We start from the raw sequence: 14395 nt of genomic DNA, 5'->3' as shown, positions 1-14395 counted from the left end.
ACACAAGACTTAAGCCATTTCTATTTATATACATCCTGGTGCCAAAGTATTGGCATTTTGTTTTATACCCAGGTAAAATCCAGTTTGTGATCAGTCATGCCTAGCTATTGCTCCTCCCAAGAAGGAAAATTGATGGAGTTGGACATTTTCAGACTTGAATAGACAAGGACTTTATTGGCTCTGCTTGTTCTTTAACTGTAACCAGGTCCACTGATCTTGTCCCCAGAGCACACTGCATTTGTTACTGAGTCCAAACCTGTTTTGCACTGCAGGACAGGCCAATAAATCGGGAGACGAGGTGTTGGGGCAAGGAATAAGGACTTTATTCGGAAAGCCCGCAGAGCAAGAAGATGCAGACTAATGTTCCAGAGAGCCATCTTCCAAGTCAGAATTCAGGCTCCTTTTATACTAAAAAGGGGGAGGGGATGTGGTTTTTGCAGACTTCTTGGTGTGGGAAATCTTTGTTCTGGCAACTGTCCACATGGGTCAGATCATGGTGTCCCTGTGTATCTCCAACAAAACAAATGTTATTTTCTATTCTGCAACTTATTATATGAATGGAAAAGTGCTAATACCCTTAGAGGCCAGAGCCTTGAGAATGGGCTGTCCTGTCTATTTCAGGCTATAGGCGACATTCTTTTACAAAATGTGCAGAACCAGCAAGACTGAGCCTAGGAAACAGAGCATAGGGTTAGAGCCAAAAGAATAGATCTAACATGGAGTAAGGTTTGTTCTTTTCTATTACACATTATACTTCGAGAGGAGGAAAAATCTGTCAAAAATATAGCAATGTGAATTGATAATCTCATTTAGAAATTAATTTTTAATTCATTACAGCCATTAAGGTCATGCTTCTATTTGAAAATACAGTTTCTCTGAATTTGAGTGTCAGTTTGGCCCTAAGAACTGATTTTTTTGTGACAGTGGCCACTGATTGTAGGCCTTGCAAGGAAATGCCATAATATAAAACATAAACCTTGGAAAACAATTCACAGTATACATTACTATAGATGGAAATAACTATACCAAAGAACATGATTTAAAAGACCAAGAAAATGATAGAAATATAAGCATGATTCTAATAGGTCTATGGCAGTATAATAACTATCTAGTTGTGCCTATTAACTTGTTAGTTAATCATCCTGAAAAAATATTGTAAGCCATGCTGGTAAAAACATCATAATAATTGAATTAAGTTGCACCAGCTTATGCTCCTTGTAAAAACTCTTTTGAATCTACGTGAATTTATTATCCACTTCAAACTTTCAGATAGATCTCAGTGACCCTATTATCTAGCTCAGGGATCCATGAATTACCTGTATGTTATGCGAATATTGTATTTACATAAGAACTTGAATTTTTTTCTGGTGAGGGGATCTCTAGATTTCTTTTGATTTGGAAAAGAATCCAGGACCCAGAAAATGTTAAGAATTTCTGTCCTGGCAGACACCCAGAGCTGCCTTATTTAACCAGTAGGGGTCACTGCTGCTCTTCATAAGGGTAGGAGGCTTTTGCCCAAAAGCATACAGGGTGAATAATTTATTAATATAAATATTATTAAGTCTTCTGGGATTAAACCAATAGTACAAATTTTAAGGAAGACCTCCCTTCATTAGTTAGGCTATTTTTTTCACTAACCAGTATAGGAGATCTCTTTATTCTGTTTTAAAAAAATAAACTTTCATGTATGAAGTTAAAACATGCAACAAGGGGAAAGATCTCATTTATACAACAATAAGTGAAAAATATGCAAGACATATAAAAAAATTAAGAGATATTTTAAAAGGTTTGAATCAATGAAAATGCATACCTTATTCTTAGATAGGAAGACTCGAAATTATAAATATGTCGGTGATGTCATTAACCTAATCCTGGTCATATTTTACAGAAAAAAACTGTTAATTCAAGAAATTATTATTAAACAGTGAAAGATTTTTTAAATGAATGTTATAAAATACTCAGAGTTTTACTATATACTTGATGTATAAAAACTTTAAGTGATTTATTGTATTTTATTGTTTGAAAATACAGCTTTCTAATGTGCAATTTATGCTTTTTTTAAAATAAAAATGTCAGTTTCATTTCTAAACATTTGATCTTAATTTTCCCTTGAATTAATTCAGCAAACCCCAGAAGCCATCTCAGCCAAACTTACCAAAAGATAATTTGGGGGCGGGGCAGGGTTTACTATTTAAAAAGACATCAGGTGTCTCACAGGTTTGGTGGAAGAATCAAATAATCAAGGTTTGAAGTTTGGGTGTCTTCTGCTGCTGAAGTTGGTAGGCTTTCTCTCTAAAAGGCTGCCATGAATACGACACCAGGCCAATCAACCTGATTATTTCCTTTGCTTATTTCTCTTGCAAACATTAAATTGGGGGAGAAAAGCTGATAGGGCTAGCCTGGGCAAGAGATCTACCCCCACTAAGTCACCTGTGGCTGGAGGGTCAGGATGTCACAACACCTACAGGACCGCACACTGGCAGTTTAGAGGTCATTCCAGGAGAAGGGAGCAGCACTCCAACCAATGTTCATCACACCCTCTGTGGCTTTGAGTCTAATGTGAAGCGCATCTCTGTCTTTTTTGTAGCTCCTGTGACTGGTATTGGATTGAAGGAGAAAATGTCCTATTTTCCCCTTATTGCCAATCTCCGTATCTGCTTCCTTAACAAAAGCAAACTGACATCTTCCCAGTCAATAGAAGGAGACTCTCCATAAGAAACAGAGCTAACCCTACGCTTCTTCTCTGCAAAGTGCTTCCCCGCTGTACATGGCTAACCACTTACAGATGTCACTGCCACACTGGTGTCAGGCTTGCCCGTCAAAGCTGTGGTGCAGGCTGGCCTCCAACTCTTCAGTGTTAATTTCTCCTTAAATTTAGTTTGATAGTGGTTCTCAAACTCTAATTCAAAATAAGATTAAAAAAATACAGAGACTAACAATGATTTAATATCATTTCTCAAAACCTATGCCTATTTAGACATAGAAAGTCAGTACTGCATGTTATTCATTCAATCATTCACTCATTGGTATGTTTGTAAACGAGCTCAACAGGTATTTGTCAAATACTTATCATGTGCAAGTGTCTCATGTACACCAAACGGTCGTTCAAACCCGAAGTTTCAAGTCCAAAAGCCTTTTCCTTTCAAGTCATTTTTCTGTTGGAAGGAGGTTAGGTCCCTAAATTACTGTTTCCAAAGCCTCACCTTTCCCTGTCTTAGGTTCAGCACATAGTATTGTAAGTAATTTTTTATTTTCTGTCTTCCCCGTCTAGGCACAAAGCTTCATGAGGACAGGGCACTTGTCTATCTTGGGGACCTATCCTTGGCTCCTAGCATGCTACCTGCCACAAAGTAGGTGCTCTATAAATATTTGATGAACACAGACTGCCTTGTGCACTACAAACTGAGCCTGTCATGAATTGTAAAAGTATCACCAATGAATGCATGGACAGTCAGTACCAGCAAGTCTGTCCTTCTTGCCAGCGAGCAGCTGGACAGGACAGATTATCTCTGTTTCCTCTGTCACTGATTGACTGCCCTTGACTTACATAAGAGGATCAGCTAATTTGAAGAACCCTGCACTATTGACCAGAAAACGTAACTGAGCAAATAGTACTCCCTTCCTCCTCCACCAATGGCATCAACATTTTCAAAAATTTAAGTATTTTGGCAAGCAGATTCTCTGCAAAGGTATTTCTTCTCTTTGAAAATATGGCAATTTTCTTTGTAATATTAGGCACTTTCAAGTGTTAGGATAGCTGTAATATAACTCTATAAAAATATCCAGTGAGAAATAGAATTAAAGAGAGTCGCAGGCTTTATCACTGATCAGCCGTGCCTCTCACACAGATGTGAATACCCAACACACACCCGCATGTTAGAGGGAAAGTGTAGGTGAAAATAAAGGCCAAGAATGACTGTGCCCGTCTGAGACACGGGAGTCTCAACCACAAACCAAAAAGTACACTATTTATCATGTTTGCGTTTTGTTGAGCAACATGGCGAAATGGGCACAGAGTGTGGACTGTTGGGTCAGACAGACGTGGGTCAAGTCCTGGTAACATGCTTACTACCTGATGCTTTGAGAAGTTGATTTAACCTCTCTGAGCCTCAGTGTCATCATCTGTAGAACTTAGTGGTTTCAAGAATTAAAGTAGATAAATGATTATCAGAGATGGCATCTGAGGCTTGTTTCAATGGAGGCTCATTCACTCATTGACTTCACAATTTTTTATCCAATGCCTCCCAGGTCTGTCTTGCTCACCAGTGTATCCCAAGCCTCTAGCTCACTACCTGTCACACAGGAGGCTCCCAAGAGCTATTCATTGAATGAATGTTTAGTTTCTGCTCTTATGGAATGTCCATTCTAGTAGTTTCCTTCCACGTTTCTGCCGACGATGGCAAGAATGCTTGTCAGAGCAGAATAAAGGAATTTTCACTTTAATGTACAAGCTTCTAGAATATGCTAGAAGAAACTTTAAAAATTAACAAACTTCTGGAAATTAAATAATGGTCCTATTGCTAGTTGATGTAATGTCAGTGCTTGAAAATAAAGCAATATGATAGTGTTATATCAAAAGGAAAAAAAAATTTTAGTCTTCTTAACATTGTCTTTTTAAATCTGTAAGAATCTGACATCACTAAAATTAAACCCTGTCTGGAGATTAAAATAGAGTTTTGTCAGTTACATTTTGGAGGGAAGTATTCTTGCATCTTACTTTAATTAATATACACATGCACACATATTTGCTTTCTCAGTCAGTGTGCACTCTTCTTAGAAGGATGAAAATTAAGCAATCTTAAAGTACAGTCTTGTCTCGCTACTAATGAATGGAACTTACATCTGGAAAGATCCAATCAATTATTTTACTTAATTTAAGCTCAATACTTGGCTTCTATAAATTTGAGTTAAAAGCATTTGGGAATGTAACCCCTGCTACCCAGAGAGGAAAGAAATTTAGTAAGTCTCGTATCATATCAAGAGTCCACTTCAAAGCATTGTTTAAAACATGCTCTCCTGATCCAAACCTGGGTAACTTGCTATCTTTTTAATAAAATCATTTTAAAAATTTAATGAGAATGTTTCACTTTCCAAAACCAAAAAACCCAGATAATGCTATAAAGCAGCAGCCCGGCTGGGATTTGTGTTGTTGGCTCTGGTTTCCCTATTGATTCTTGTAAGAATTGTTCATCCTGATTGCAAAAAACAATGAAAAGATGAGAGAGATATGTGTTGGTTTATAGGAAATGAAGACGGGAAATGGGCCACATTTAGTTCCTGGGCTTCTACTTGGAATAGATGTTTGAAGGCATCACAAATGTTAAAATAATATTGTTTGTATAAACAATAGAATGAAATATATTACAAAAATAAAATAAAATGTTAAATATGTATCCACTCACTGTAATAATGACTTTGATTTAAGAACCTGTAATCTATTAGTCATTTTAATAATGTTTAGAATTTGTTGAACATTTTTACATATTAATAGAGAACAAAATATAAAAGGTGGTCAAGGCAGCAAAAAGAAGATAGCATTTTCTTTTTGATGTTGGTCTATCAGAGTGTTTGTCATAAATTGTAATTTTGTTACTCTGATTAATGTCTGAAAGAAAAGATAAACACATGGTAACATAATGTTATCCTTGATTTTAATGGCCTTTTTAAAAACTGAACTACAGGATTACCTGAAAACTTATCATTTATGGTAAACCTTTAGTTTGCTCACAGTGTTAGTGGGTGCCTTGTAAATGGGTCCAATTTTTTTGTGCTTGGATTAAAAATTGTTTTTTTCCTCACACATTCTTTGGGAGCCTGTGCAGCCTCCTTATTAATTTACAGGAAGAGTGATGATACACAGCTCTTTTAAAAATGGTCTCATTTCCCATCATACTGTCCAATTAAATGAATTGAAGGACTTTGGTGTTTCTAAACTCAGCCAACGGAGAGCAGTTGTATGAGAAGTAAATAAGTCTTGCTGGGAAGATGTTGCTTAAGGGATAAAATGGTTCAGCCAACAAGTGAACCAAAAAATTAAACATTAACTAAGGAAGGTCCCCACTTCTAAAGGCATACCCAGCAGGGGATTCAGGTATATATATAGGCTGGAGGCTCTCTCAGTTAAGTTCACAAGCAAAGGACGGCTTCTTGGAACTTCCAAAACTTTAAAACCATGAAACATCTATTACTGTTTCTATTTTGCATTTTTATTGTTAAGTCCCAAGCTGCCACTGACTACGACGAGGTAACTTTTAAATGTTATTATTATATCTTACTAACATGATTAATATAAACTATAACCTAAGCATAATATTTGTATTTATTTTTAATGAAATTAACATTGATTTTAGTTATGAGATTGAATGATTAATCTCAAGACCCATTTTTTTAAAAAAAGAATGTTGCATAGTATTTCTTATATAAAACAAAATAATGATTTCTTGTTTTCTGGTTTGTCACTTTTATTTTCCCAGGAAGAAGATGACAGAGTTAAGGTAAGACGTGTTTTTCTCACTTGTTGTTAGCCTGGGTACTACGATTTTCATTTAGTTCTAACAATACGTTATGACAGTTATGAGAACAAAACTCTGAAAATTTTGCAGACTGTAAAATAATAAAAGAGTAGTGTTTTAAAGAAAAAAGCTGTGGAATCTAGGTGACTCTTTCATGAAGGATGGTAGTATATGGGCCCTGAAATTACTGGCTATTTATGAATGAAAATTGTAAACTATATCTAAAAGCAGAATAGATCAAGTGTGGCGATAGAAAACTAAAAGCTGTGTTTTTTTTTAAACGAGAAATTTATTTATTGTTAGTATTAGTGGTTATGAAATATAGAGCTCCATTTAATTTATTCCTTTGGCAAACAGTTCTCCTTTAAGCACTGTCTTTGCTAATTTATTCCTGTTGGTTTGGAGATGTCAAAAATACAAAAATGCACTCAGAGAAGTGAATATTTAAAGAATTTTAATTTTATTATCAGATGACGCCTGATCAAATTTCTTGTACATTGCATAATATCGCCACATTATAAATAAAAGGACACAGTAATACTTCAATGAAGAGATTCATTTCGGATCACATGTTGCATTTGAATGGAACCTAAATATTTTAATTATCAAACTATACATGTAAAAAGATAGTTCTCTGGTTAATTGATTAGGAAAGAAAAATGTAAAGAATGTGTAAGAGTAAACTTTTATAAAGTACTTGACCGAATAAAGTACTTGACTAAGTATTTTTACATTCTGCTCACCAATTGATACACAGAGACGGTATTCTTCATAAACCTAAATACCTACACAATTGTTTTAAATATTTTTTGTTTCCTTTTCTCTAGTAAAGTTAGATCATCCATGCTACCTCTCTAATGGGACTCTGAAATAAAAAGAATATATTTTTCTTCTGTTACAGTTGGATTTGTAATAAACAGATGAGTCACATTTCATAAAATTCCTGTTAGAACAGATCATCTCTGGCTGGGACCATGTCTTCAGTATGAAATATGTTATTTTCCCTAAATCTTCATACATTTTTTTAATTGCAGTCACACATAACAGATGTAGTTTTAAGTTCACCAGTTAAGCAGGGGAATCTGGAACTAATCCGCCTGGGTTTAAAGCCTAGCACTCTTCCACCAAGTGTTACAAAATATTGTAAGCTACTGAATAAATGACTGCAAAATTCCAGAGTCATTCGATGACTTCTAGGCTCATGAAACAGCTAGAGAGCTGAGTCTCTGCTTCATATCTAGTCATTTGTTAATTTGTAATTCAGCCCCCAAAGGTGTAATTACTGACAAAGACCGTATGATAATACAGTTTAATCCAAGCTGGCACTTTTGTATTGCATTGCATATTTCTTACTTTACTATCTTTTAATGTAATATTTTGTAAGTTAGCAAATATAATTTTAATTGCAATGTGCATGCCTTGAGAATTATTTGAAATATGAGAAAATCATGGCCTTTGATAAAGAAATCATGTAAGAAATTTCATGAGAATGGTTTAACAATTTTGTTTATAGATGATAAAGATAAGACTGGAGTTAATAGTGGAGAAGCCATTCATTGTAGCATCTAAGTGTGAATGCAATAAAAATAATAATGAATAATTAACATGTGCCAAGTACTCTTCTAAGGGTGTCATATGCAATAGGTCATTTAATCCTTATGATCATCTTATACGGTAGATACCATTATTATCCCTGCTTTACAGGTGAAGTGACATGCCTAAGGTCTTTATAGCTAGTACGTGGTAGGGTCAAGACCTGAAACCCAGCATCTGGCTCCAGAACACCTTATTCCTCTTTAGACATGTTAGAGTCAGTGGTTGTCTTATTACAAATCAATCTCAGGTAAATTCCACTTTTAATAAAGCTGTGTTTGTTGCCTCTTAAATATAATCTTATAGGAGCTAGCCAAATTAATCATCATTTCATAAAAATTGGAAGTGAAAAAATAATGACAGGAATTTAGGAATCCAAGTGGCTTGAGAATGTTTATTCCCTCTGACAGTGTAGACTTCTGACTATTGTGCGTTCCAGTGTATAGAACTCAGGAATCTGAGGTCGTTGTTTTTCATTGTTGGATGCATCTTTATTTTAAGTCCTCTTTTTAGAGACTACCTCAAGCACAGTGGCTTTTTGCGCTGTTCTTTCTACTGTTACTGTAGAGGCCTCAGGATCCGATGGATTTAGCAACGACAACTCACCAGTTGATGGACCTTCAGGAAATCATCAGTTGTCTGATAACCTAAGTTGTAGAATGAGGGTGTTGGAATAGCTACATCTCAAATCGTCTGTAACACTCTGCATTTTATTTCTGCATGGTTCCCTGAAGGTTCGTCTGGATGCCCGCGGCCATCGACCCTATGACAGGAATAGGGAAGAAGCTCCCAGCCTGAGACCTGTCTCCCCTCCCATCAGCAAAGGTGGCTATCAGCCTCGTCCACCCAAAGTAGCTGCCAGCCAGAGGAAAGTGGAGAGAAAACCCCCTGATGCTGGAGGCTGTCTGCATGCCGACCCCGACCTGGTGGGTACACTGCTGTCTCTCGCAGGGCCGGGCCTTCCAGGCAAAGGAAGCTTGCATTCATCACGTCTTCCTGATGTCGCGCTGACCCACGTTACCATCACTGTTACTTGTTTCTTTTGGATATAAATACAAAACATAAACTTATTGGGCCTTGGGTTAACGGTGTTTTTTTAGTTTTCTCTGGTCTGAGCCCAAGGTTACAGATTAGGACACGTGGCATTGCCTTTCCCTTTGTATTTTGTCCACTTCACCTGTTCAGATGGTAATATTTTCATAGCCTAGCTACCCTCTGTGGTAAGGATCATTTTTAATCTTCATAGGAATATGATAAGGACTCTAGAACTTCTAGTCCTACATGAAGACATCAAATTGCAAGTTTTTATATCAGCGAATGATATCATTGAATTTTCACTCTGTGCTGTTTTCACCAATATCCATAACCCAGATCCTTCCCCTAATGTTGGCTGTTTTCTTTGTTTTGCAGGGCGTGCTGTGTCCTACAGGATGTCAGTTGCAAGACACTTTGCTAAAACAGGAAAGACCCATCAAAAACAGTGTAAATGAGTTAAATAGCAATATAGAGTCTGTTTCCCAGACCTCTTCTTCCACCTTTCAGTACATGAGTCTGCTAAGAAACATGTGGAAAGAGAGGGAGAAGCGAGTAAAAGGTAGATATCCTTGTGTTTTCTGTTTGATTCTGCTATAAAATGGAAACTGTTAGACTGTGGGAATGCATAATTATGAGAAGATTCAAATTTCTAAGAAGGTCGTTATGAGCCTGGTGACCCTAAGGTCCTCACTGAGGCATCTTTACCTGCAACCCCCAGATAAGCACTATTCAACTCTTCTTCCCAGTGTGGTACCAGCGAGGGTGACTGTCTAGGAAAAATTTCACCATCGAGTCTTTATTTTCAGTCTATAAGAAACTGCGACTCTAAGACAGGGTGAAAGTTTAGCATTCATAGATTTAACATTTGAGGTTTTGAATATGAGCGGGTCATCCATGATATACTCAACTGAATTGCAGATAAGAATCCTAATCTTTGAAACTTGAGATCTGAATTTTGAGCGATTGGCTCGGTGGTCAGGATCAGCTAGTGAGTGAGCCTGGCACAGGCGTCTCAGGGAGTAGCATATCCAAATTTGGACATTTTTCAAAGGGATCATGGCATGTCTCTTGTAAATTTCAAGCAGTTATGTGAGATGGATAAGTAAGTCAAGCGTATCCACTCCGTGAGGTGTTGAGCTTCTGAGATGGAAGGCCTACATGCTGCTTTCTCCTTTTCTCCTCACCAAAGAAATAATCAACCTATTGTGTTTATTATTAGGCTTAATTTTTAGCTCAATCTAAGGTAAATTACTACTTTAGTAGCTAGACTGTGTGTTGATTTGTGCCATAGGCCAAATAATCTCTCCTAAGGACAACTGCGTGTCATGACTTCCTGATAATCATTCAGTGTCTGTTAGTTTATTCTCAGAAAAATCAAAATCACAGTTCTGCAGGTGAATACATTTAGTTTCTTTTATGGAGAGGAAATGCTAACTGTTCCCTATGTAATTTCATTTTTCCAGATAATGAAAACGTAGTAAATGAGTACTCCTCAGAGCTGGAGAAGCACCAGTTATACATAGATGAGACCGTGAATAGTAACATCCCAACAAACCTTCGTGTGCTCCGTTCAATCCTGGAAAACTTGAGAAGCAAAATACAAAAGTTAGAATCGGATGTCTCGGCGCAGATGGAATACTGCCGCACCCCATGCACAGTCACCTGCAACATTCCCGTGGTGTCTGGCAAAGGTAACCAGCTCACACACTTACTCCTAGAGGGTCCCGGAAGAACTCACACCCTCTAAAAATAAGAGAACTAAAGGAAGTCCAGTGGGTTTTCCCCGACAGATCCTAATGGCATTTCAGCGCGTCCTGAAGCTATCCCCAGCATGCTGTGTTCTGACTTAGCCTAATGCCTTCGCCAGTTTTTGATGAGTAGGAGCAGTGCAATGACATTGGTAGCTACAGGGGTATAATATACACTCTTGCTTGGACAGACAGGGGAACCATTGATGTAGGAATGAAGTTTTCCATCCTGTGTGTGCTGGAAATTTACAGATATCACAGGACCCAAAAGGTGGAAAAGGGCTTTTTTTCCATCCCCTAGGCACACAGAGTTCCTCAAATCCGAGCTTGATTTTCAGTAAAAGGAAGATTTTCTGAAACGTATTCTCAGATATCTAAAATAAAACATTTCTAAGTCCTACGGAATCAGTTATATTGTAGAATGAGTGCCTACAGGCTAGGTAATTACGTTGTGGCCCCTAAATATAATATGTTATCTTATGGTTGCAGAATGTGAAGAAATTATCAGGAATGGAGGTGAAACATCTGAAATGTATCTCATTCAGCCGGAAGGGGCTATCAAACCGTATAGAGTCTACTGTGATATGAAAACAGAAAGAGGAGGTAAGTGTTTGCTACCTGTTGACCGACTATGCTGAAATTATGTTGATTATATAAAAATGCCAGGAAATAAAACCTAGCTTTAACATGACAAGCAATGAGCTATTTGATTTGGAATTCAGTTTACTATTTTAAACTTCTAAAAATATCTATGATTCACAATTTGGGGTAAGATAAAGCCCTTGTAATTTCCAAAGAGTCTAAGAGTCTTCCTCTCGTGTTTATTTTCTTAGTGGATCTCTTTTGAAGCACTAAATATAGGTGACATACATTAAATTAAATGGACAAGGAATTCAGACATGCCCCTTAAAGTGACATTATTTGTTAGTGGTTAATAATATGTGCTGTTTTTGTTTCTTTCAACCAAAGGATGGACAGTAATTCAGAACCGTCAAGATGGTAGTGTTGACTTTGGCAGGAAATGGGATCCATACAGACAAGGATTTGGAAATATTGCAACCAATGCAGATGGGAAAAAATACTGTGGTGTGCCAGGTAAAAACTGGGAGTACAAAATAAAATCATTCTATTTCAAATACTTCTTTTTTTTCCATTTGAAAATGTGTTGAAACTGTGAAAAGTATTAGCAGTCTGTTTTTAGGAGTCTTAGGAGGTCAAGAAAAATTTATAAAAAGAGTATAAAAGCCAATGATAAGTGAAGAAAGGCATTTTTTGGTTTCCAAAGTTCTTATTTTTAGCGAGACTTTATTTTATTTTCCCTTTAGGTGAGTACTGGCTTGGGAATGAAAAAATTAGCCAGCTTACCAGAATGGGACCCACAAAGCTTTTGATTGAAATGGAGGACTGGAAAGGAGACACGGTGAAGGCAATCTATGAAGGTTTCACTGTACAGAACGAGGCCAACAAATACCAACTGTCAGTGAGCAACTACAAGGGAACAGCCGGCAATGCCCTCTTAGAAGGGGCTTCTCAACTGGTGGGAGAAAACCGGACCATGACCATTCACAACAGCATGTTCTTCAGCACATACGACAGAGACAACGATGGCTGGTATGTGCTGGCCCTTCCCTCCTGCTCCCCCCACCAAGCTAATATTGCCACTTGGAGCCACTGATGGGAGTGGATGTCAAAAGTAACATAACCATCATTTCTTGGGTACTTCCTGTGTGCCAGCCCCTGTACCAAGCCCTTCCTGGATCCCTCTAAAGCATTTCTGCTCTAAGGTTGCCATTCTTAGCCTCATTTTACAGATGAAGTGTAGAGAGATGAAGTAATTTACCCAAAGTCATGCAACCGTAAGAGATACACATGGAATTCAAGCACAGTAACTTCCTAAGTAGTGAGTGTTTAGACAGATTCCTATATCTCTGTATTAGTTGGTGTATATTGAAACCTCCATTTCATTTTCCAGAGATCTGTAACACTAAAGGATCTGAAAGCTATCAATTTAGGGTAAAGTAATGAATGTAGATGAATTTGCCACATAGGCCCAGTTCTCTCCTTTTCTTGCTATAGGGCAGAGAAGGCCTTTTGTGTACTAGTGTGACTTTATGTACAAAACCAGAGGGAAGGAATGCCGCTCGTAGCACTGTTCTCTGGGTGCTTTGCAGAGAATTGCCTTGACAGCACAACAGTTCTAATCACCCCAAACAAATTTCCTTTCAGGAAAACTACAGATCCCAGAAAGCAGTGTTCTAAAGAGGATGGTGGTGGATGGTGGTATAACAGATGCCACGCGGCCAATCCCAATGGCAGATACTACTGGGGTGGACATTACAGCTGGGACATGGCGAAACACGGCACAGACGATGGAGTGGTGTGGATGAACTGGAAGGGGTCCTGGTACTCAATGAAGAAGATGTCCATGAAGATCAGACCCTTCTTCCCAGAGCAATAGTCCCCAAACGTAGATTTTTATTCTGCCTTATGTAACAACATTTTTGTATTCTCATGTCATCAGAATTTTCATTCAAACATTATATCCTTCTAAAGCTATAAAAAAATTAGTAAATGTGACTTTTTTGGGAAAAGTATTTAGGATAAATGACATTAAAAGCAGCCCATGATCTTCTTTCGTATTCATCATTTATACTGCGCACCAAGAAGTAACTAAAAGAATAATTGCAGATAGTCAGTGTTCATAATTTCAATTCCATTGGATTGTGAAAAGTTTTAAATGAGGAAGAGGAATTTTCTACCCTTGTGGGAAAACTGAGGTGGACTAAAAACTTGTGTTTGAAAGTCCACTTTGAACCTCTATTTATTTATGTAAGATCCGTCACAGAAAATTCAACAGGATTTATTCATTAAATCTGTTTCTGTTACAATAAGTCAATGTTTCCTTATTTTGTAATCCACAGGGCCACTGAGTCAGGCTTTAAACTTGTAAGAAAAGAGAAGCAGTCCCAACCTCAAGTAGCTAGTGATCTGGCACCGGACACCTGCATGTTCAGAATCTCACTCTACCCTGAAAAGCCACTGCTCTGCCAGGTAGCTAGACACGGGGAGCAGAGGTCCCAAGGGGACAGACAGGGTCAAGTCTTCAGCATTGTTTCTTGAGGGTAACAGGCGAGGCAGGAAGCAGCATTTGCCTCCCGCACCTGGAAATTAAACCTATTGGCCTCCATTGGGTTTTTGTTTTCTACGTAGTCACAACCAGAACTAAAATAGAAGCGGATTTCTCGTCTTTCTACTTCTCCCCATCAACTCACCGCTTCTCTTACTTCATATTCTCCATCTGCCCTGGGCAACCCTGGGACCCACGGTTCCCCTTCCCTCCTGTAGCATCACTGCCACCGACTTTCATAGAAACTGATCGTCCTGAAGCTCATCTTCCATCGCATCCAAGCAAAGGCTATTAACTTCTATCACGGAAATGCCATCACTCTCTTAATTCCTCATCATATCCAGCTTCAGCTTTGACCTGGTTTCCTGGACATAAGTTCT

General features: G+C 37.8%; 1 protein-coding gene across 1 annotated transcript; it reads left to right on the top strand.

The window, feature by feature from the left end:
* The first annotated feature begins 6103 nt into the window (after positions 1-6103).
* FGB (fibrinogen beta chain) lies at positions 6104-13520 on the top strand. Its single transcript, XM_010968529.3, has 9 exons — positions 6104-6244; positions 6474-6494; positions 8840-9031; positions 9516-9699; positions 10604-10831; positions 11378-11491; positions 11858-11983; positions 12214-12499; positions 13115-13520. Exons 1-9 carry the CDS (start codon positions 6173-6175, stop codon positions 13344-13346), a joined length of 1455 nt encoding a protein of 484 aa, XP_010966831.1. The 5' UTR covers positions 6104-6172; the 3' UTR covers positions 13347-13520.
* The last annotated feature ends 875 nt before the right edge of the window (positions 13521-14395 follow it).

This window comes from Camelus bactrianus, chromosome 2 (genome assembly GCF_048773025.1).
Source record: "Camelus bactrianus isolate YW-2024 breed Bactrian camel chromosome 2, ASM4877302v1, whole genome shotgun sequence".
NCBI lineage: Eukaryota > Metazoa > Chordata > Mammalia > Artiodactyla > Camelidae > Camelus > Camelus bactrianus.
The sequence above is the reverse complement of the archived record's forward strand: the minus strand, read 5'-3'. Positions and strand labels throughout refer to the sequence as shown.